Source organism: Melitaea cinxia, chromosome 16, assembly GCF_905220565.1.
Source record: "Melitaea cinxia chromosome 16, ilMelCinx1.1, whole genome shotgun sequence".
NCBI lineage: Eukaryota > Metazoa > Arthropoda > Insecta > Lepidoptera > Nymphalidae > Melitaea > Melitaea cinxia.
In genome coordinates, this window is record NC_059409.1 from 4,396,457 (window position 1) to 4,421,443 (window position 24,987).

Genomic DNA, 24,987 nt, shown 5'->3' on the forward strand with positions numbered 1-24,987 from the left:
CCGGCATTGCACCTCAAACCGGCAGTTCCCATTTATAAAAAAAAGTAGCCGTTCTTTATTCGCTTCTGTTAGTATTATTGTAGGAGTTCAGAAAGATGTTCATAATAGGATTTATATTTTATTTGAGCTGTTATAGACACTGCGTTGGCGCAGCATTCACAGCACTGGTTTGCGCTGGCGGTTGCGGGCTCGATCCCTACACATGACATTTGTACTGGCTATACAGATTTTTGCCATAGTCTGGGTGTTTGTGCAGTCCTTGTGGGTCTCCCCAACGTGCGTCGGAGAGCACGTTAAGCCGTAGGTCACAGTTGTTATCATGTACACCTGGTAGCGATCTTTACTCTTTACTTAGTAGGGAATATATCCGCCAACCAGCACTGGAGCAGCGTGGTGGATTAAGCTACAATCCTTCTCCTACATGGGGAAAGAGGCCTATGCCCAGCAGTGGGATAATACAGGCTGAAGCGCGAGCCGTTTTACAAATATATAAGTAAAACCACGCGCAACGTCTAGAACATGGCGGTATTAATAATTCTTTAAAGCGATATAATATTAATAAACGTCACCGAAAGGTGGTTTAACAAGAACTAATTACATTCTACTTTAAAGAAAAAGTAATTAAAACCAGCTTACTATCTTTAGAGTTTCCGCAAAATAATTAGTAAAATCTATATTTAATTTCCTTAGAACTTTCATTATTTTTAAAGTATGATAAAAAATATTATTAATGAATCTGCGATTAATAATTTAATTTAATTCATATTACCATTCATTTTCAGCTTTTTAATTGCATTAATTGATCAAAATGTGGTTTTGATGAAAATAGAAGTTAATTCTGGACTTACAGTACGTTTTTATGTTTCAAATTACTGCCATCTGTCAAATCTAATATTAGCCTCGTGAGGTTGTCGAATATTTTAGATATAAATACGAATCTAAATATTCAATAGAGTACTGGATAAAATAAATATTTATTAAATTAATCAAACGCAGTAGTAGTAAAACTGGTATTCCTAAAGTGGTTTTAATTTTGTTACTTTATTGTATAGGAAGCCAATACTTTATACATTTTATTATGGTTTTATTGTTACTTTAGTAACAAACATTGCCTATCTCACTTTTAGCCTTATAAGTAAAGAGAAAAAATGTAAGGATGGATTTCTTAGAAAGTATGCAATCAAAATATTAGATTAACACTTCTCAATTAATTTGTGTAAAATACGAAATTATTAGAATGAAGAAAACATTTTATTTGCAATTGTTTTGGTTTAGTACTGCGATGACAATCATCGTTGTATAATAACGCGACAGTTATAAAACGTCGATGGTCTCGGTTTTGATGCCTGCTTGAATTATATATTTGTGATTTTACAGATTTTTGTTCGAATTGTACAAAATACATGTTTTGAAGACGACATAAAACGGAAATGTGCGGCGTCGGGAGATAAAATAAAACAATGAAACTCGATTCTCAACTGTTTGTGTATTATAGACCGGATTATGTATAAAACAAGGGTTTTATAGTAATTTACAAGTATCTACGTCATAATTATTTTTGGAATTTAATTATTGATGATAGTCAGCCTCTCTTTAATTAAATAGAAATGTTTCAAGTTTCAAACATTCCATAATCCGATAATCTTAACTTTGTCAAAATTGAAATACAAAATTACTATTTTTTTTAGATTTGTACATACGTCTGGTTTACGTATTACACTACACAAAGAACACACTTCAGAAAAATTCGCGATGATTTAACACCTTAATCATTGCTCTCGGTGAACTATTTTGCTTAATATATAATTAATAGTAAAGCGATTTTTTTTTATCATAATGATACAATTTATTTAAATAAAGAATCAAAAGTCCCCCCGTGACCATGGTTGCTGTAAAGTATCCGAAACGTCGGGAATCAAAAGATAATAATAAACCGCGATAAAATCCGAAAAAAGTTGTTTCATTAAATGAGTAAAATTCGCGTAAACATTAGAAAACAATAATCAAAATTCTATCAAATTTTTAATGATTGCTGTCAGAGATCGCCAGTATTTCCGTAAGCGCAAGTTATTAAACGTTAATCTATAAAAGGCAGATAAAAAAAATCTGCTGCCCCTAACTACAATGAGGTATTAAAATGTAATGTCGTAGTTTCAGATGCAAACTACGCAGAAACTAGTAGTATTGTATTAAATTTGTTAACGGAACCGTGAAATGATGAACCGAAAAAGTTATTTAAAGTTGGTCGTTTGTAATGCTCTTGATTTTGCAAGCATAATAGACCAAGTAAATATTTTCCATAACGTGGATCATAATCTTTTTGCCGTACCAGTAATATAACCAAAATGCAGACAAATTAATTGATCACGTATTAAAAAAATATTTTATATGAATAAGATTACAAATAAAAGCCAAATTACATAGTGTAAAAGTTATTTATACAACGTTATAAAAATTACTGTCGCGTCACGACAGAACGTGGCAAAGGTATTTAATATAAAAAAAAAAAAAATTCTATGCAAGCGGTGTGCTAAATTTTAATAATAGAACCTGAAGACAACCTTAATTTAATTTCAGAGAGTACCATCACTCTATATTATATTATGTCTATTATGTTTTTTTAATTACTTTTATTATTATTATTGGTGACCGCAGTACTGGCTTTGTCGCACCGAAGACGCTGCTGCCCGTCTTCGGCCTGTGTATTTCAAAGCCAGCAGTTGGATGGTTATCCCGCCATCGGTCGGCTTCTTAAGTTCCAAGGTGGTTGTGGAACCTTGTTATCCCTTAGTCGCCTCTTACGACACCCACGGGAAGAGAGGGGGTGGCTAAATTCTTTAGTGCCGTAGCCACACAGCACCGTGACACACCAGCGTGGTGACTATGGGCAAAACACACGAGTTCACGTTATTTTTGGCGTAAACTTGTGGAGGCCTATGTCCAGCAGTGGACTGTATAGGCTGTAATGAATGAATGAAATTATTATTATTATTATTTAATTTGAATCTGCCACGGAAGTAATTACTAATATATTACTTAAATAAGTAACACTGTTGGATATTTGTATTTGTAAATATTTCTTACCGATTTGAATGTGTGTGCTTGTGGATCTCTCCACCGTTTCTAGGAGAGTACGTTAAGCTGTCGGTTCTGATTTTTATCAAATAGATCTGATAACGATCGTTAGTCATAGTAGTAAATTTATCCGCCAACCCGCAGTGGAGCAGCGTGGTGGATTAAGCTTCTCCTCAACTCTCCTTCTCCTACATGAAGATAGAAACCTATGATCAATAGTGGCATGTAACACGCTGATTCGTAAAGTATCCCAAATTTTAAATCAATTCAACCAAGCACTTAAAGTTAATTTAGAAAAAGACGACAAAAAAATATACGGTATTTTCCTTAAAAAATTTTACGCATTCCGGGTGAGCGCCTTAATAAAAATTTTTGCTAGAATTTTGCACAATTGTTTTGTTCTCTTGTTTTTTTTTATAGTAATGCAATCAATTAAAAGACTGAAAATATAAATTAGTATGGGTTGGTATCTCTTTATAAATAAGCTCGTCTTTGACAACTTCCTATGTAACGATATTTTGCTAAATAATTAAATACAATAAAGAATATAATACCGTATAAATAAATCAATGAAATTTATTAAACACAGTCTCATCACCTTTTATCTTCATCTTGCATACTCGTATTCATCCCACTCGATGTTCGCTGCCAATTACGCAAAGTATCTGATTTCCTGTCGCGTAGAGTACTCTTGATATCACATATACTTACGTATATGGTTCTTTGAAGCCCTTGATGGATATTTTGGCACGAAATTCAATAGTTATTCTTGGAGTATAAAACATTACAACATATGATATTGTTTATATACTAGTATACTATTTCTTTAGTAGCAACGTGAAACGAGTGGGTGGTGTATGGTGGTATAATTTGAAAGGTTTTGTAACGGGCCTGTTTATCAAAAAAATTAAAGATATAACAGATTTCAATGAAAAAGGGTTTAAAAAAAATATTTTTCTCAAAGTCTGGAGAAGCCCAACATGACAAGTACCTCAATCTTTCAGACTATCAAAGCTGAATCAACACGAATCACAAGTAGTGTTGTATTTATGTAGTGAGTAAGGTAGCCAGAGCTCCTGCACTGTGTTAACAGTGAATGTAGAGTCGGCCTATACTTGTGGTACTCCTGTTGGTCGGTAAACGCTTTTCTTGCAGTAAACAGTACACTCATTTGCAGCACGAAAATCTTATTACGTTTTATTAATGTGTACCACATGCCATAAAAGTCAGTACAGGTAAAACTCAATTCCGTTTCAAATCAACTTACGTATAAATACTTATTTTTGTAATTTTGTAAAGCAATAATTATTATACTTATTTAGTGCGAATTATTTACACGAGAACTAACCTTATCTTCACATAACATAAAACCAAGTTCTAGTTAGCAGCCTAAAATTACATTTCATCCATATGTCTCATCCATACGTTTCATCCATATGTGTATTTATATTATGAATACCATACGAAAACAATGTGTCACATAATTTAATAATGTCAACATTATGTCATTAAACTAAGTTAGACCTGTTTACCTTTGATGTCACAAAGCTTGTGCCTAACCGAGTTTCCTCTAAAAGCAAGCGTGCTTCCCACGAGATAAGTTATCGAAAACTTGGATATAATAGTAGTGAACTAAATCTATCGATATAGTAACGTGTACGTAAAATATAAGTTTAAGAGTTCAATAAACCTTTTGTTTGGTTTGACTGTTAATAAAAAATGGACAAATTATCTACCGCTGTGAATCAATCAAAGTCGACGTAGGATTCATTTATTCAAATGAATTGAGGCTTATTATAATGAAACAACTTTTTCGGATTTTATCACGGTTTATTAGGCTTTTTAAATACCCGACGTTTCGGATACTTCCACGTCAGGGGAGGACCATGGTTTTAGTAAAGTTTGCGAAACGTAGGGCATGATAAAAACCTAATAAAGTTGTTTCATTAAAATGAGTGAAATTCGAGTAAATATTAGAAAACAATTTAATTGAGGCTGTTTAATTTTGTATAACATCTATGTTATATATTAAAATATTTTTTTTTGTTTTCATCTATTGTTCGTATGTAACTTTTGATTTTACGTAGTTGTATAACTATCCTTAACCCCTCTATGTACTGTTTTATCGGTTTCTAATTAAGTTTGTCCTACGCATATGTTACTAGTAGGTTATTTATTTAAGTAGCGCATTTTTTTGTTGTCGATAAGTAAATTGAATAATAAACGTTAATGTTTCTCGTATACAATACACAATTCAAAATTAGAAAGGCTTAAAATATTATAAGAAAAATACTTTTTCATTTACCCCCGAAATTGAAACAAGAATATCACGATAAAATAACAAAATACATAAAATAACATTTCCGAAATTTCATTAAATAAAAAAAAATTAAAACTACAATGTAGGCGTGATTTAGACTAATATTTCAACAAACAAGTTTCGTTGCGCAATAGTCGGTAACCAAGCGGATATAAATTGAACAAACAACAAAGGTACAAATTAAATATTTTAGCTAGACATTTAATTTCATTTCAACGTACTAATAATTAAAATAATTTGTATGAAACTATTTGGAACAAACAGTTTTGTGATTAATATTAGTGTTAAATTTCAGTAATGCTTTTTAATAAAATTTCCATTTGATGTGTGGAGTATAATAGGGTTTGGTATTTTTTCACAAAACTTAAATAGAAAAAAAGAAACTTGTTACAAGCAATTATTAGTTGTGACTAAGATTATTTGTGATTTTTTGATGTATAAAGAATTAGTATGTAGAAGGCTGTTTCTAGTCTGTAAATTTCCCACTGTTGAATAAATACCTTTGTTTGACTTAAAATTTTCCACCATAATTTTGTCAATTTTGTTGTATATACGTAAAAGCCTGGCGAGTAAACCTTAGAAAACCCTTCACCGTCAACTACGAGTTGAATTTTTAAGCAAAATCGTGCTTAAAAATTCATCAATGCTCGACGGCATTTAAAATCCACTACTTTTCAGACGAAATCCACTTATTCTATTGTTTCTATTTGTCGAATGGTTACGGAAACGAAGAATATAGCCACCCCCTCTCTTCCCGTGGGTATCGGAGGAGGTGACTAAGACATAACACAGTTCCACTACCACCTTGGAACTCAAAAAGCCGACCGATACCGGGATAACCATCCAACTGTTGGCTTTGAAATACACAGGCCGAAGACGGGCCGCAGTGTCTTCAATGCGACAAAGCCAGCCCTGCGGTCACCAACCCACCTGTGCAGCGTGGTGACCATGGGCAACACACATGTGTTCACGCCATTTTTGGTGCGAACTTATGGAGGCCTATGTCCAGCAGTAGACCGCGATAGGCTGAAGTGATGATGATGATGATGATGATCTATTCCTGTTCTAAAAAATAGTTTTTACAATATTTCTGCAAGAGGAAGTAATGTCTTAACTGTCAGTTTCAATAAGGATCACTTATTGTCAGTTATCAAATTTCCTTGTCATTTTGCTTACACATGAAAAATATAGTATATCTATAGACAATTGATATTTTTATAAACTTCGAATCAGCAGCTTTTTGCGTACGGAGTTTTTAGTTTTCCACTGACCGTATTGTCCGCACCCACCATTTGTCGAATAAATTATTAACTTCCCGTTTTCCAGCTAATTGCCACTCGAAATAAAAAAAAGAACCTCGCCTGCATTATGAACTCGTTAAAATAAACCACAAAAAAGGAAATATCGTTAATAAACTCGAAACCTTAATTTTGTTTTCATTTAAAGGTAAATGAGTTCTTTCGATTTATTCATTTGTTATTAAAATATTTTGTGTATAAAAACCAAAAATGATTATGAGGTTATTTATATTCATTGCTCTCTAAAGTCATGTTAATGGGCGTTATAGACAGGTTTACAGTTTGAAAGCGCATTAGTTTTGCAAGTATACTTAGAACTTATTGCAGAGATAACATAGTGTAAGTCTTATAAATGAACACTCACCAAGTTTGAGCTCGCAAATGTCTCGATTGATTGTGATCACGTTTTGGTTGAAGTTGTAAGTTTATCACTTGGACTCTAGGTTCTTGTAAAAGTAACCGTAAGAAATTATTGGTCTCTTTGACTAAAAAAAATTGTTGATATTTCGAAAAAAAATTCAATTTTTTTTTAATTATGGATACTAACAAAGCGAAATTCAATAAAGCTTGGAATTTAAAAAGAGTCAACATTTTATATGTACGTAAATGTTATCTTAATTACATGAAACATAAAAATACAAAGCCAACGTGTTATAACAATTGGAAACGTTTCACTATCAAATAAATTACATCGCTGCATAAAAAAAAAAAACAAAACACCTAATTAACACCTTATGGGTGGCCTACTACACCTTGTGACTGTTTACAAACCTACTAAAGTAAATAAACACCTCATAACATATACACACGGTCATCTCTACCTATGGTGAGCAACTTAATACTTGTGTTATAGATAACAGCCGACTGTTATAGCTAAATGTTTTTTGATAAGTATACATAGAAATGATACATATAACACTAATACATACAAATATTACACCCAGACTTAGTTGAGAATCGAATCCGGTATGGGTTCTGAAGCAGAAAGCAGGGCCACTACAATCTGTGTCGACGGGTTAGTCATGTAAAATAAATACTAAAAAAATAGGAATTTCTCCTATTTCGAGGGTCCGGAAATACACAAAACATAAGCCTAAATGCCCAAACTAAGGCAAAAATCTGTATGACAAATACAAATGTTTGTCATGTGCGGAGATCGATTCTGTGACGGCTAGCGTAAAAGCCAGTGCTATGAATTTTGACTACTAGGTACGGCAATACGTTTTCACTTAGATTTTTTTTATAAGTGGGATAATTTTTTTTTTTTTTGCTTATTACATGAACATGGATATGTCAATATGTACCTAACTGAAATTATATGTAATGTAACGTCAACACCTTTTCCAGACCTTAGCTCATAAAACGGATTTTCCTTTATGTCTCTAGCCATTATTACTGCTACTCTGGTGCTGTATGTGTTTAGGGGTGTCAGTGAATAGTTATGACGAGGTAACCAGCCTGTTTTCTGAATAAAATATTATTCATGTAGTTGTTTTAAAATCATTTTATATAAAAAAAAACTTTATAAAATAAAAATAAAAATGTATCACAAATCTCAGTAATAAAGTAATAATTTCGTCAAACATTAAGACTATTATGATACATAAATTACTAGCTGTGCCCGCGACTTTATTCGCGTGGAATTTAATAAAAAAAGTTATTGTTCAGTTCTCAGAGTTATAAAATAAATAAATTTCTAAAATAAAACTAGCCTAAGATATTCCTTATTACATCAGCTATCCGCCAATACCAGTTTCGTCAAAATCTGTCTAGCCGTTTCAGAGATTGGCCGGAATAAACAGACAGACAGATAAACAGACGGACGAAAATTGTAAAAAATGTTATTTTGGTATAATATGTACCGTGTATACACATCTATATGCATTTAGTAAGAAGCGATTATTTCAATATTACAAACAGACACTCCAATTTTATTTATTTATATATATATAACATGTATACATATACATACAATTTCCTCAAGCACTAAAATTCGATATCCATAAAAATGACAAAAATATCAAGAATTTTATCTGTATAAATATTATTGTATAAACATAGTCGTACATTTTCGATACATAATTTTTGGAACTCGAAGACAAATATTATCAAGCCAATACGACACATTAATCTCTAACTTTTTACATATGTATTTATATTAGTAAAAGTTTTTTTACAGCTGTATTCAGAATTATTTTCAATATTTTTTTTAATCATTTCTATTAATGTAAATATAATTGTATTTAAATAATATTTCGACCATAATTAATCTAAATTATAAGTTTAAAGCGATCGTTACTCATAGTAGGGAATATTATATCCGCCAACCAACACTGGAGCGGTGTGGTGGATTAAACTACAATCTTTCTCCTACATGGGGAAAGAGGCCTATGCCCAGTAGTGGGATATTACAGGCTGAAGCGTATAAGTTTAAAGATTAAACAAAAGAGTATATATGCGTGCTGTGTCAAATATATAGTAGTGGTTGCAATGTTTTTTTTTTGTAATATGTTTTTATTCATAATTTAAAAAATATATATTTGTATTCTGCACTCCTTCTCTATAGAAACTATAAGTGTGCTAAATTTCATACTCCTTCGCATTTTCGTAAAAAAGGGTACAAAATATTAGCTTCACGTATTGTACATACACATTAACTATTGTGTTTGATTAGCCCTAGTTTAAGTCACTAAATTAAAAAAAAATTGTTTGTATCTAATAAAAACAAAAATAAAGCTATTTATTCGTAAACGAAAATAAACTATATTTAGATTTGTAACTTTGAGTTATATAATATTAAAAGTTATAATCCAATAGTGTTAATAATAAATATTCTCATCGTTGTTTTTGTTATACCGCATTAGTAAACTAGGGTTGCTTTAACGGTAACTTTATACACAATATAACTACATACACCTTCGTGCTAATTTCCGCAATACACGTAGCTTCAGTATACTAATTATAACTTCAGACTTTAAGTTGCTATATCGCAGTCGTTAAAACTACTGAGAACTAGCGAAATTCAGTACTTTCATAAATATCGTAGAACATTTTTCCGCGTCAAAATTTACTTTTAACAATGCAAATCCCCGTTGAACTTTTAATCCGCTTGTGAATTTCTAGTAGCGACTTCAGTTTGAAATCCCTTAAGCTGACAATCAAATATTTAAGTTTGTCACGTAGCCTCGTACAAATTAGCGACATAAATTGATTAGGTTGATATACCTCGATGATAGATAATAATGATTAGTAAACGTGTATACACTACATACATGACACGCGTTGCTGTCAAATAAGTTTTTTTGGAAATATGAATTCTTGCTAATTGTTTGTTTTACTTTATTTTGATTGTCACTGCTGTTATATATATATATATATATATATATATATATATATATATATATATATATATATATATATATAACAATAGTTGCGCTAATTAGACAGAAATTTTATAAGGTCGAATTCAATACAGTGTTCAAAAAGTAGGTTTCTTTTAAAAACATCATTCGAAAGCGCTCTTTAGTAAATTTATGCAAGTCAAACATATATAAACATACATAGGTATATTCTACATTTTATTTTCATACTCTGTCTGTCTAATTTCGGCCGCGCATCAATTTAAAATTCAATAAATAATATATTTTGCATACTCACAGTACCCGACGGTTTGCTAGTTCGATTCCCGCTAGGAATGTATATGTATATTTATAACAAACTAGCTTTTACCCGCGGCTTCGCACGCATTGTTTTTTTTTTTTTTAAATAAAAAGTGCCCTATGTTACTTCTAATACCTCCAAGAATATGTGTACAAAGTTTCATGATGATCAGTTAACTAGTTTTTGCGTGAAAGCGTAACAAACAAACTTACATTCACATTTATAATATTAGTAGGGATATTTCTTTCCGGTTTGGATGTCTTTCCTTGTGGATTTTCTCTTCGTACCTTGGAAAGCACATTAAGCCGAGGGTTGTGGGTTCGATTCCCACCCCGAGTCTAGGTATAATATAAATATTTATTTATATAGTTATATATGTATTATTTATAAGTATGTTTATCGGAAAAAAAATGTAGCTATACCATTCGGATGTTAGCAGACGACCGTGTGTGTATTGTGTAGATACTTATTTATTTATTATTATTTATTACTATTTTTACACGGTCGTCTGTTCCTAAAGTAAGCAACTTGATGCTTGTGTCAAAGGTAACTGCCGACTGTTTTAGCTGTGTTTTTTTTTATAAACATAAAGATAGGAATAATATACAAATAAATTATAAATACTACACCCATATTTAGGCGAGGATCAAACTGCGCCAAAGGGCTAGTCAAAGTCAGTTTTTAGCATTATGCCCTAAATGAAATTTTAGCTACAGCATAAATTTATATTGCGTGATGGATGAAGTTAATAACACGTCATAAATTCAAAATATGAATTATGTTTGTTTTAATTCCATTTAATTACTATAATTTTTAGGTTTAAGTCAGAAATACCTTTATTTATTTCATTGTAATCGCTGGTTTTACAAGAAAATAGTCATTTATGTGTCAGAATTTTCATTTTGGTTCTGCGACATATGCAAACTTTTTCGTGTAAAAAATATTAAAGTAAACTAGGCTTTGATATATAATATTTAGTTATTCAATGTTTGACATTTTTACTAAATCAACAAAACATAAATAACCAAAATGAAAGCTTTAATAACTACCTTTTTTATTACATTATAAAAGAAAAACATTCTCATTATATTCTCTTTTAGATTTAACTTCGGACTATAAAAAGTATATGAAAAAAAAGAATATTAAAGTTACGAAGGACCCAAATAACTTACATTGTAACACAGCCTCCGCCGGCAATTTTTAACGAAAAAACTTTTTATTGTTTCAGATAAACAACATAATGGACCAAATCAGCAAGTACCTCATAATCATCGCATCATTAATGACCGTCAAATTGACAGTCACTGAGAGCAAGAACGAAACGAAGCCCAAAATTGATAGACGGCACTACCAAATGCCAATCTTCATCAATGTCTGTGACATCTCCGACAGACGGTCGAAAGTACATTGCTACTGCGACAGTAATAAGCCTAAAATGGCAACTAGAGCAGATTGCTGGATATTCGGCGGTGGATTAACTGAGGACGATTCTATATGGCCGAGTTTTTCATCGCAATCAGAAATAGAACACCTCATGTTCAACGTTCGTACTGACGACGCATTGAACTTCATTCCAGCTAAAGCTATAGTTCGATTGGACAGACTAAAGCATTTGTCCATCCAATTTGGAACGATCAATATTATACATCCATATGCTTTCACAAATTCTTCCACACTACGCCAAATCGTTTTGAAATCAAATAAAATTACAAGCTTAGAAAAACATTCATTTTCTCAAATGATGATGTTATCAAATCTAAGTTTGGACGATAACCAAATATCCGAGCTGAAAACTGATGTGTTTTTTAATTTACCCAACTTACATGTTTTACATTTGTCGAATAATAATTTAAGTTTGCTACACGAAGGCTGTTTCAAACACCTAAATAATCTGGTTGAACTGAAATTGGATTACAACTATATATCAGTAATAATAAGAGAAATGTTAGAGGGTCTAGAGAATCTTTCCCGATTAAACTTAAGAAACAATAAGATAAATATGATCGGAAACTTGGCTTTCAGTGAGCTGTGGGGTCTGAAAGAATTGATGTTAGATAATAACGCTATAGAATATATATCGGAGAGAGCGTTTGGGGGCCTCACTCAATTGAGAAAGTTGACGTTGTCTGGAAACAAGCTGGTAACTTTTTACGAGGACATACTTGACGATATAAGAAGTCTCATCGTCTTAGATCTCAGAGACAATCTTTTGACAACGATATCCTACGAAACAATTCGTCCAGTTGTTGAAAATGACAAATCCCTTTCATCTGTGGTTTATTTAGACGGTAAGTACTCGGTGATATTTCACATGATTAAAACTTGTCTGACGTCATTCTTTTGTACTTCAGTAGCGACCTACTTAGAAGTTACGCTACGAACTACGAATAATGTATCACAATAAAATTCTTGTCAACTTCATAAAAGACCTTCACTCCATAGAAGTGGGCTACATAATGTATGTATTGGTTATATATAAGTTAGATTATTTAATAAATCAATTTTTATATTGAAGTACAACCTCTTTACGCACTCTAACTTGGGGAGTAAGCTGGTGAATGCGTGACGAGAGCGTTACGAAGTGTGTCATCGGGCTAGGCGATTAGAGTAAGAGAAAGAGGTGTAAGCACATATTTTCTATCTCTCTTCCTCTCATAGCCAGTTACGTTTCGTATATTTAAGACACAGTGCAGGCCTATAATAAACCACAGTCGTTTTTTCTAAATACTTTTGTTCATAAAACAGCAACGTCACTTTTATTGTGAAGAAAACCTGAAGGATACGAACGTTAGGTAAATATCTAAAACAACGTTTTAAAGTTTTGTATAGATAATTGAGTTTATCGGAGCGTGGTTACTATTATTATTATTTATGTCAACAAACGTGCGTAGTAATAGGTAGCCAAATATGTTTTATATAGAAATAAAAATGTCAATTCCTTGCTTCAAAAAAATTAAAATGATAATTCAATATATCCGCATCAAAATGTGAAGTTCAAATTTTTTATTTGACCTGTACTTCCGCAATTAAAACGGAAATACGAGTATGCGCACGTGCTGTTTAGCCGACGGCTGCGGCAGTACTATTAGAAAAAATCACTCATACGGACCTGTACCTGTACATCAGCCGTACGCCAGGATGATTTGTACTAAATATTGGTAGTACAATTTAGTGGCAATACGAAATGTACTAATCATTTTTAATTATTATTATCAAACGTCATAATTATTTGAATGTTAAATAAACGTTAAAATTTGCAAGTCCGACATAAAATACTTATCTTTGACTTTATTAAAATAATTCTTATCAAGTAAGCCATTTCCATTACTCTTATTCTAAATAGGATTAAAACTTTAGCCGGTCGAGTTTGTTATAAATTTAGTTCTGTCGCTCCGTGTTACTTTTTCTCCTCGTAAACAGAAGTTCACTGTAACCCGGGCTCGGTTATGAAATTCAAATTGCTTTGTCTTTTTACAATACGGAAATTGTGAAAGCTTGAAAAGTTGAAATGAATAGATATTAAAGCCACTTTTTGCCATATTTTTTTAATGTAACTGCTTGAAAAACAATTTGAGATTTACAATGCCAAGAGCCGCTAGCGTCAAAGATGTATTAAGTTAACTTTTATTATTTCCGAATGCTGGATTTCAAAGTCACTCGAAAATTTCTTTAGTCAATCTATTATTAAATTTTTAGGCCTATACAAGGAAGTATTAACTATCACGATTTGTGGAGAGAGACAAGCGTTGAGCTATTTATAAAAATAACTGTTCGTAGAACACTGTGAGCGCTTACAAAAGTTTATAGTTTTATATAAATGTAATCTAGATACAATGTATGTGTTACTAAGATGAAATTCCCTCTGTTGTTTTAGCCTTGTGTGACCTTTATTTAGGCACAATAATATAAGACCTTTCAGCCATGTTTGCGATGTTCAATACTCAATATAACATTTGATATAAGGTACACACGTACGGAATACAAAAGCATCTCTAAACATTTGCATGATTCTTTTATTTTCTTTATCAACATCTTTCAACCCGTAAATCATAAAATATCTGAAATTTTCTTTAGGTGTATCAGAATAAATCAAGTATTATATTAGGCAGGTAACACAAATGTGCTGTATTTTTAGGCTTGCCATGAAATTCAATCACCTCGATTCCCAAGATATGACAGCCCTAGCTAATAGGAAAAAAAAACAAAAAAAAAATCTTATCCTTAGATAATGGAATCGATTTTAGTACATATTTGGGTAGGTAGTTTATCCTTTATATTATTCATAAATGGATTTTCGGTAGCTGTAAAGGCAGCTATTGAAAATAAGAATCGTATTTCGTGATGTAATCTAAAGAAAATGGCTCTGGTTTTACCGGCTTTATCTTCCTACTGGTTTAATGTCGTAAATTAAGTTTTAATACACAATAAACATACAGCGTAAGCCAAAAGGAGCGTATAACATTCCATTATTATGTGTCTCCTTTACTTTAATGTTAACTAGCGACCCTTCCCGGCTTCGCACGGTTGCAAAAATTATCAGTGTTCCTCTACTACATTATGCATGTATTATACATATAAATTTTCCTCTGGAATCACTCTATTTACTAAAGAAAACCGCATCAAAATCAGTTGCATAGTTTTAAAGATCTAAGCATACAGACAGCGGGAAGCGACTTTGTTTTATACTTGTACTATGCAATGATTAAATATACATTGTTTTGTACTTATTTTAAGAATTTGAGTGATGTTTAATTTGATCGAAAATTAAAGTTTACCCTAAAGCCAAGAAGTTTTTAAGCTTCTAAACTAAATGAGGAAAATCTTGTTTGTGAATGTTTTACGAATTATTCAACGGTTAATTATATTAAGCGATTGTCTACAATACCAGATCTATAACGAAGATTTAATTTATAAATTTAAATTGTTGAAACTCCAGTTAACAATTTTATATAAAACGATGGAAGAACGTTAAACGTATTACGTATTCTACACAAAAGATGCCGAATGGATGAAAAGGACTTGCTCGGGTTCAAAGTTATTCGGTCATCGAAATTGAACAAATTTGTCTTAGCGATAAAAGTTGTGATTATATGACAGTTTAAATATTAATGTTTTCCTTGTTTGAATATCGCGCATTTAAATGAAACCTAATATGAATTTCTTTCCCTTCCTCTTAAACGTAAACCTGTTAACCTTTTTAGACCTGTAATAAAGACTTCACATTGTATTAGAATAAAATTATTTTGGCGACGTAGAATTAAATGATTGTTAAATTATTAAATTATTGCCGGTTTCAAAGCGAAACTACTTTGTAAGTGAAATAAAAAAATATAAAATTCAATTCCGTTAGACATTTAAACATGATTTAATATTATTTGAATGTTCTTTTCAACTGTGAAATGTCTCTAATAACTGTAATAAAAGTTCCAAATCCTTTAATTATATGTATTAACTTTGACATGTAATAATTTAAAAACCTCAATAGCGTACGACTGTTTGCAAGTGGGGTACAATTTACAAATACACACACAGACACACATTCGGACACACAAGTGTCGGGATATATGTGTGTGTACTAAATTCCACACAGTGGTGACACTTTATCGTTGCCCGGTCGTAGGCTTTATCTGTTCCCACTCGGTCGTTACGACGTACTATAACAAAGTATATACCAATAAGTTCCAACTCGAGGTAAAATCTTGACAAATCACTTGGTAAAAACGTCGTAGACGACAGTTTTATCATGATTGAACGTGTAAAACGTTCAATTTATAGTGTGAAGTTAGATATATTAATGGGATAAGAATTTTCATTAGAATCTAGTTGAAACTATGCCCAAATGAACTCGTTCGTACAAACAACGTTAGGACTATATTATTAAACTTCTTTGCGTAGATGGTACTTTTATGAATTAAAAAATCTTTTTTCTAGACTTTGTTTAAATTGATTCATTTAGCAAGTTACGAAAGATAAAACTTATTACTCTTTTTCTCATTTCTTTCTATTAATATTTTTTCGTTTTCATAAGTATTATAATTACAAAAATTTTACCGTTATTATAAAATAAATCTTATGATAGTAACATTAACGTGAAAATATAAATTGCTATTGATTTCTCGTATAAATGATTATAAAAATTGATAAGACATAATTAATGAACACATTTAAAAGGTCCCCGGGGTTGAATAAATAATTGATATTTTACGTGGCTCGCTTAAAATATGATAACTATTTAACATGTATAGTATTAAAATGCATTATTTACTTAAGATTCATACATTTCCGCCATCAAAATTGTCTTGTGTAAATATTTGTCGAACACGAAATGGTAATAGCTTTATAGTTCCAATATGCAATATTTCAAAGTCAATTCGATTCAACATGGAATGAATGTTCTTACAACGAATATGGATGCCGCACGTGCTATTCAAAGATAGAAGCCATTTTTCTCAACTAAGTCCGAGGTCCCACTATCTGTTCGCAGGTTTCCATGTTGCCAACTTTGGTGGATAATTCTGGAACGTTTCTTGAATTTTAAATGACTATTTTGCGTGAACGACCATAATATATTAACTTAATAGTTTTACTATTATTATCATTTATTTTGTAGCTTAAAATTTTAATAAACGACAAATTTTTCTTCTAATCACCGTTCAACTTTGAAATGATATATTGCTTTTTATAATTGTACATTTAAAATGTATATTCATGAACTCTTTATTAGCAACGAGAGTCTTTCGCTATGAATACATTTAACGACCTTTTTAAGTAAATGATTAAAAGGTTCAACGCGCTTTATTATTCCACAGGGTATAAATACTTTTCTCTTTGTTAGTTAATAGCATTTCTTAGTTAGTGCTCTTGAAAATAATAGGTCCTTTAGGCGTAATGAATTCTTGAATACACAGTGAAAAAGGTGCATTCTCAGTGCAATGGTAAAAATGCGCATAAGATTTTAATTAGTCACATTAGAATTAATGAACTCAAACTCCCGCTAGATTAGAAAAAAAAACTATCAAAATTTGAATTTCAAAGAAGCAATCTCGATGCTTGTGATGCATATTAAGTATCTAAAGATTTCGAGTTTAATGACACAGAAGGCTTGACTTCGTTAATTACCGAGGTCGAAATGGGTCTAATTTGCAATTGTTCTGGGCATTAAATCTAATATGTTCCTTTGTTTCAGGTAACCCACTCAACTGTAACTGCCGACTGTCCTGGATATATGTTTTGCGCAACGAAACCCAGGATAATACAATGAAACATGCCCTCGAAAAAATATCGTGCGTACCAGATCCAACAAATGATAGACGGCTCAGTGAGACTAAAGACGAGGAAATTGAAAATATTAATGTTTTAGCTGATGACAATTATGATTATTACGACAAAGGCGACGATTATAATAATGACAAAGAAAAACCAAAAGTCAGCAAAGCAATTAAACTAACAGATATCCCCCTAGAGACACTTCCTTGTCCAAAAGAATTAATGCAGTCGATAGAGGAAACTTATGGCCATCCCGTGCAGAATGAGATTAGATTAAAAGCGATTTCTAATGTCGGAAGACATTTGCCTAGCTTTTTTTTCCTAGTAATTTTGATGATACTGTTTTAAATTCTAAGGTTTGCAAGATAAAAATGATGTTTGTGATATTAGATTAACGTTTCGCATATCTATATAGTCAATAATTACGTTATTTAATCTTGTAAAAATTGTAGAAATTTAAGTGTTAAACTAGTCTAAGACTTTTCGTTCTCCATAGGTTATTTAAAAATTTCAAAATTTATTGTAAATAAAATTAACATCTCGATATAAATGTATATGCGGTGGTAATTGTTTATACGGCGATTGTTAGTAGTGTGGTTTTCTTATAGTAGGTACGATATGTTAGAGACGTAATCTATGACAAGTCTAAGTTTTCATACAAGGTTTGCAAGTCATAGAAATGCAAACAGAATGGTAATATATATGCGTAAGCAATGTTTAGATATGGTAAATATGTGTACACATTATGCATCTGTATATTAAATTCAAAATAAATAATAAATTGCGTAAAGTCTAAATATATGTACAGTAGTACTTTCTAGCAACGAACCGAACTACTAACAAGAGACCTTTACTATATGTTGTATCAAATTATTCTTAAATATTTACGTATTTAAAAATACGCACTTGTTTGAAGTAATTTTCCTATTTCATCCGATTCTTAGATGTACCACTTGTTACAGTTTAATATTATAAATAACATATAATCGTTGAGGCATATTTTAATCGTACGTCAATGTAATTACATGTTGTATAAAGTAAGAGTAATTTTAAATGATTTACAGTTGTAGTTATTCGCTTGGTTGAATTAAGAAAAATATTAATTTATAACTAATAAATGTTATAATGATAGGTAAAATATACATGTCTTTCATTTTTAAATGATCATTTTAATCATCGGAATCACTAATAACAGACTTAAAAGCACTTAGTTTTTTTAGTAACTTTTATACTCAGCTAGTATAAATGTTCCTTTTAAGACATTCGTCGAAAACTTCTAGCCTTTGAAATATTTTCTCGAACTAAAAGATTAAGTTCTTAATATTTTATATTCTCAACACTGTGAAGGGAAGAAGCAGTTTTTTTTTGTAGATCAAATTTTTACACACCATATAACTTGAGAACTCGAGCTAAATAATAAATGAAATGTGAAAACTTTTGTCACGAACTCTCGCTTAAGTGAAAATATGTTCGTTCGCTGCAAATATTTTAAAGGCGAACGAAATTGTATGCCCATATAAAAATCACATAAATTCATCCCTCCGTGTCACATTTTAGCTCGTATTTAATATATGCGACACTCATTCCATTATACGGATTTACTTAAAAAATATATATTTTAATGAGAATCGGAAAATATTTATGTAACAAAAAATGTAAAAGCAACACATGTTGGAGTAAATTAATGTACACTTACTTTACTGTCAAGAAACTTGTTGGATTTAGTTTTGGAGTATTAATAATACTTATAATAAAATTTATTATTCACTAATAACAAAACGAGAAATCAATAATTATTAGTTTGCGTAAGTACCGAAAAATATCAATTTTTAGAAATGAGCTATTTTTTAATTAAAATCATAGCAGTTGTTTCTGGGGAAACTAAACGGTTCTAAAAAATATGAGTGTTGGTATATACACCAATTTAATATAAATTATTGCAGCATTGGGAATTTCGTCCTTTACATATTACAATAATAAAGAATATCCCAGTAGTGTGGTACAACCAGGTCAGTAATAGTAAAATGTTTATTATTCGAATTTTTGCTTATAATTCAAGAACTATATTTCGAAATATTTTATATAATAGGTAATAATCTTTGAAACGAATAAAAATGAATAAATGTATATTATTTGTGAAAGCAACGAATTGTACAAAATATATTTATTCATTACCCATAGATCTCATGTAATTACAGCTGTTGTGGATAGCTCAGAATCTGTTGTAATAAATATTTCTACACGTATGTCGTGTATTATTTATTTCACCCTAGTACTTTCCATACCCACATAACGCATAGTGTTTTCCTGTAATAAATATTTTATGACTTATGTGTTATTTTATCGTGAGTTCTTCTTATGTAAAGATTTTTGTCAGTCACATAATGGTAACTATAAATGATTTTATTTATAACGACAGTTTGATTCCTATACTCGTAATGCATACATTTTTTTTTGTATTAAATCTAAAATATTTTATTTAAAGTAAACTTTACTTAAAGGTACATTTTAACACGAGAATATCTAAAATTTAAAATTGAGGAAACATTTACAAATATTATAATTAAAATCAATAGAATAATATACTTTTAGTAACATATATAGTCCTTGAATCAGCTAAAAACAGTTTTTTTATACAAGTTAATCGTTGTTGAGTTATATACAAATCTATAATTGTAATTTAAAAATAATGCTTAAGGGTACAGTTATTAAATTATTTATTTCTTTGATAAAAAAGTGTTTTCAATAATTAATAAATGAACATTTAAAGCAACAACGTCACATTTCCAAATACCCCCACACACATGTTACCAAGCCAACGAAATATGTTAACATCGTTGTAACAAATTTACCAATACAAAGCCGTAATCTTTGGCTTAACCTCGGGTTATTAAACGAAAAGTGAAACGGATTTTCGTATCAATTTAGTATTACGTTAAGCCAGATTACGCTTACATGCTACGGCTTACCGTGTTAAGAAATTAGACGGTGATTATTTAAAGCTGAATCGAGGCTTACGTCGTTAGGAATAAGTTGCTTAATCGCCTATATACGAAAACGCTATATTTTAATAAATGAAAAAACATATATTTTGTACAAAGTTACCTTGTCTCAAACTAATTATAAAAAATAGGCGAAGTTAAATATTTTAATTGACAATGTTTTGTAAGACTCATGTTCAAATGATTATTACACTGGAACTGACGCACTTATACAAATAAGAACTGTAATTATAATTTTTACCAAAAATTGCTAAAGAAGATCCAAAAATTCCTACAGAAGATTGAGTATCTTACCTGAATTTAAATCGGCCAAACTCTCTAGTCTTTACCAAATATTACTGATAAAAGTTTTTTTAATACCCTGGCTTCTAATACACATGTACAAAATAAATATCTATTAATTAAAGATACACCGTAATGGCCCCAAGTACGATTTATAACTCGAATTATACAGTTCCTGAGACTACTGTGGCAACGCGTCGTCGTCATGTATATGAATTTTTATTATTATTATTATTATTATTTTTTTTTATATATATAGACTAAAAGCATTTCATTTATGAGATACTCGTCTATTTGTAATTTTAAATTAATCAACAAATTCCACACTTAAAAATGATGTAGATGAAACTAAATGACCCTTAAATAATTGAAAGGTAGAGATAAAATTTGAAATACTTTTATTAGATAATAACCTCGATTTACAAGACAGAAAAGTGGCTACGTTACCGTATTTCAAGCATCTTATCCAGGTTTAAGTAACCCTAAAAACAATTTTGTTTTTAATGCGAGTTATAAAATAGGTTGATCGTTTAGGAGTTTCTTGAAAACTTCTCGAGTAATGGTAACAAATCATTTCTTAGACTCAAGCCCTTTAAAAGAATCATTCCATTAAACAGATACTTAAATAGTAGAATCATCATCATCATCATCATTATCATCATTTCAGCCTCTTTCAGTCCACTGCTGGACATAGGCTTCCACAAATTCGCGCTAAAAAAGGCATGAACTCATGTGTGTAGTCACCACGCTGGGCAGGCGGGTTGGTGTAAAAGTTTAATCTATATCTTGACAAAGATTAACGAAGTAAATATAATTAATGTATCCCTTAGCTTATATCTATTGGTATTATAAAAGAAATTAGGTCACAACATGATAATGGTAGTAGTTGGGATTTTGTGACAGTCCAAATCTATAAATTTAATTAGAATCTATAAATTTAGATTTGACTATAGGCATCGATGGGCTGAAAAATTAAGGTTTTAATTAAATATTAGATCACTGGCTATATATCCAATAATAGTTAACCTAAAAACCTCAAATCTAACAGTAATAGCCAGTCATAAAATAAAGTGAAATATTTTCCTCATTGTACTCTCTATAAGAATTTTACCGCATGGCTAAGTTCATATGGATCAGAATTTTTGTCATAAGCATATTAAAATATGTTTTATTAGTACTAAAGAATTCCAATTTAACATAAAAATATTTTAACCAACTGGTCAATGCAACCAGATTTACTACTCAAGAATAAAAACATGAAACAGTAAGTGAAAGATCCTAATGGTTAACGGAGAAACAACCCATTAAATTAAACGTAAATTTGTGTATACAAAATTCAACGATAATCGTAAAAATACAAGTAATACAAAATTCACACAAAACATAACATTCATATTAATGTCTCCGCTTAAAAATAATAAAATGTATCTCATAATATATAACATAATATTCATCCAATTTCATAAAAGGCTTGCTAACTTTAACACAGAGCGAACGAATGGCGTACACGATACATTGTAATACCTTTTGTAAATAAAGAAATGAGATATCGCATTATTCACACTCGTACATTTCGTACAAACACGTATTCGTTCAAAGGAAAGTTTTAATATTCCGCTGCTTAGCAATGAAGATCTTTATCGGCGCTTTTGATGAATTGTTTTGTTGTATCAAACTATTGATGTATGAGATATACATATTTGCTGATCAAAATTCATCATTTATATTTATTAAATTTATTTCTTTTGTTATACTATTACTGTATATGTTTACAAAACGTATTTGCCTTTTGTTTAAGATGAGATAGAAAGAGAGAGAGAGAATGAGAGGCAGGGACAAAGTAAGGAAAGTCAAGTATACTTACTAGTACGTGACGTGAACACTTTACTACATAGATAAGAATACTCAATATTTATAGCACGAAATATCCTAGTCAGAATCTGGAGCAGCTCAACTGCGTATCTCAGCCTTACAGAAGATAGCTAGAGCTCCTGGGGATGATCGGAGGTAGAATCGACAGCGCGCTTAGGATGCTTCTAGTTTTGCAGGCGTTCACATATTACGGTGCGGAAATGTTTGTTTTCTAGATTTGTATGTATACAAAAAAATACTTTACATAAAATTACAAAAAAAAAATTAATTACAAATAGTGTTTTGTAATTCTTATCTTTTATTTCTAATACTAAAATATTTTAAATCAACATAAGTTATGACACAAAGACAAATTAAGGTCGTTTGACAAGCAAGATTTTACGCAAAGATTTGTAATATCAATCACGCAATGCGTAAGTTTCTACAAGAAGATTTGGCTTATTTTTGAAATTGGAAATTTTTGCAGGCTTTTCTTGCTAACAAGGCTTAAATTAAAAGGTAAAAATTAATTAATATGTAACGTTTTATAGAAGAAAATGCATTTTAAATAAATTTAACATAGATTACAATCTCCATCCTTCTTTTTTTACGGTAGCACATTTTGACAAAAGTTTCATAGTAACCGATGTAAAATAAAGGCTAGTTTAATATTTACTAACATTACATTACAAAGACTAAAACAAAGAAAAAAATAAATAAAAAAAAATTGATAATTAAAGATACAACATTTTATAAATACAAGCGAGTAGGCAAGTTGAAAAAATTCAAAGAATGTTGGGCTAGGCTTTAGATTAAGAACCATCGAATCATGGGGTTTTGGGGGGTGGCGGGAGAGCTTCACTACTACTAGGTAACACTGCTGCACCTTTCGGATCTTAAATAAATAAAACAAATAGATAGGTTAAGTTTATTTATTATTATTATTATTTGTATCAAAATTGTGCCGATAAATGGTCGAATGGTTGAGCTTAAATAGGTTAGGTTATTATTATTATTATTATTTTTAATTTAATTCATGTCATGTTTTCCACTTCAATATATTTTTATTTTTACTTATTTACTGTCATATATTCAGTAACAATTATTGAAAATGAACTGAAATATTGATTATTTTTCGTATATAATAGAAAATAAGTACAATAAAACATATTTAAGTAAAAAACATAACATGAAATAAGGCTGTATGGTCTTATATCTTTACCTTTTACAGCTATTTAGACAAAAACAATGCATTTATGCTTACACTGCTTTGGAGCGAAACGCTAAGTGGCGCCATTTTTTCTAAAGCACGATCATCTCTCAGTCATTAAACATCAGTTGTATCGTTTGTTAAAATAACGCGTGAAATGTGAAAATAACGTGAAAGCTACGGAACGGAGCATGAGTAACGTAAGTTGTATCGTTTGTTGATATTGCGGTCAAGATCGTTTTTACGTACTCCTGTTCAAAAATAACGTGTGAAATGTGAAAATAACGTGTGAAGGCTGCAGAATTCTTCTTCTAATCTCAAAACTTTAACCATGGATATCTCCATAATATCTCCATAGCTGTGGGGTTCCGAAGGGTGGCAGTGGTACCGGGTAGCGCCCTACCCACCTTTCCCCTCTTCCCCCCAAAATCCCATAATTCGATGGTTCTTAATCTAGAGCTTTACCGAATGATGATGATTTAAAAATAATATAAAGGATAAACAGATTACCACCTCTCAGAACGTTAGCAGTGCAAGACGATCAGTATAGACTGAAACGCATAGCTGACAAAAGAAATGAAGAGAAAAAAAAGGGAAAGAAAAAAGTTGACTTTCAGTCTAAACGCAATACGACACGTATTTTAATTAAATAACTCACGTAAATTCTGCTTTTCATGTAAATAAAATCGATGATTTACTGGGCTGTTATTCATAAATATGTTGTCTTGTTATGAATATTTAGGCTTTAAAATTAATGTACTTTGTAATCAATATTATGTAGTCGATAGATTAAAATGATCCGCTCCCATAATATATGTTTTATATATGTATGTGAATTAAATTTATAATTGAGTATCGAAATAAAGGAATAAGCAGTTAATATTCCTTAAACTGAGACTAGATAACTTTGCACTATTGTCTACTAACTAAAGCTTTATGACGTGACTATCACTACAACACTATCGCGAGTGTACAAAACACAAGCTTGTTAATTTTTAATTACCTTCAAATTTTTTAGTAGCC

General features: G+C 30.8%; 1 protein-coding gene across 1 annotated transcript; it reads left to right on the top strand.

The window, feature by feature from the left end:
• The first annotated feature begins 11,593 nt into the window (after positions 1-11,593).
• Positions 11,594-17,967, top strand: LOC123661209 (connectin-like). Its single transcript, XM_045596196.1, has 2 exons — positions 11,594-12,641; positions 17,540-17,967. The coding sequence occupies exons 1-2, from the start codon at positions 11,594-11,596 to the stop codon at positions 17,965-17,967; spliced, it is 1,476 nt and encodes a 491-aa protein (XP_045452152.1).
• Positions 17,968-24,987: the final 7,020 nt, after the last annotated feature.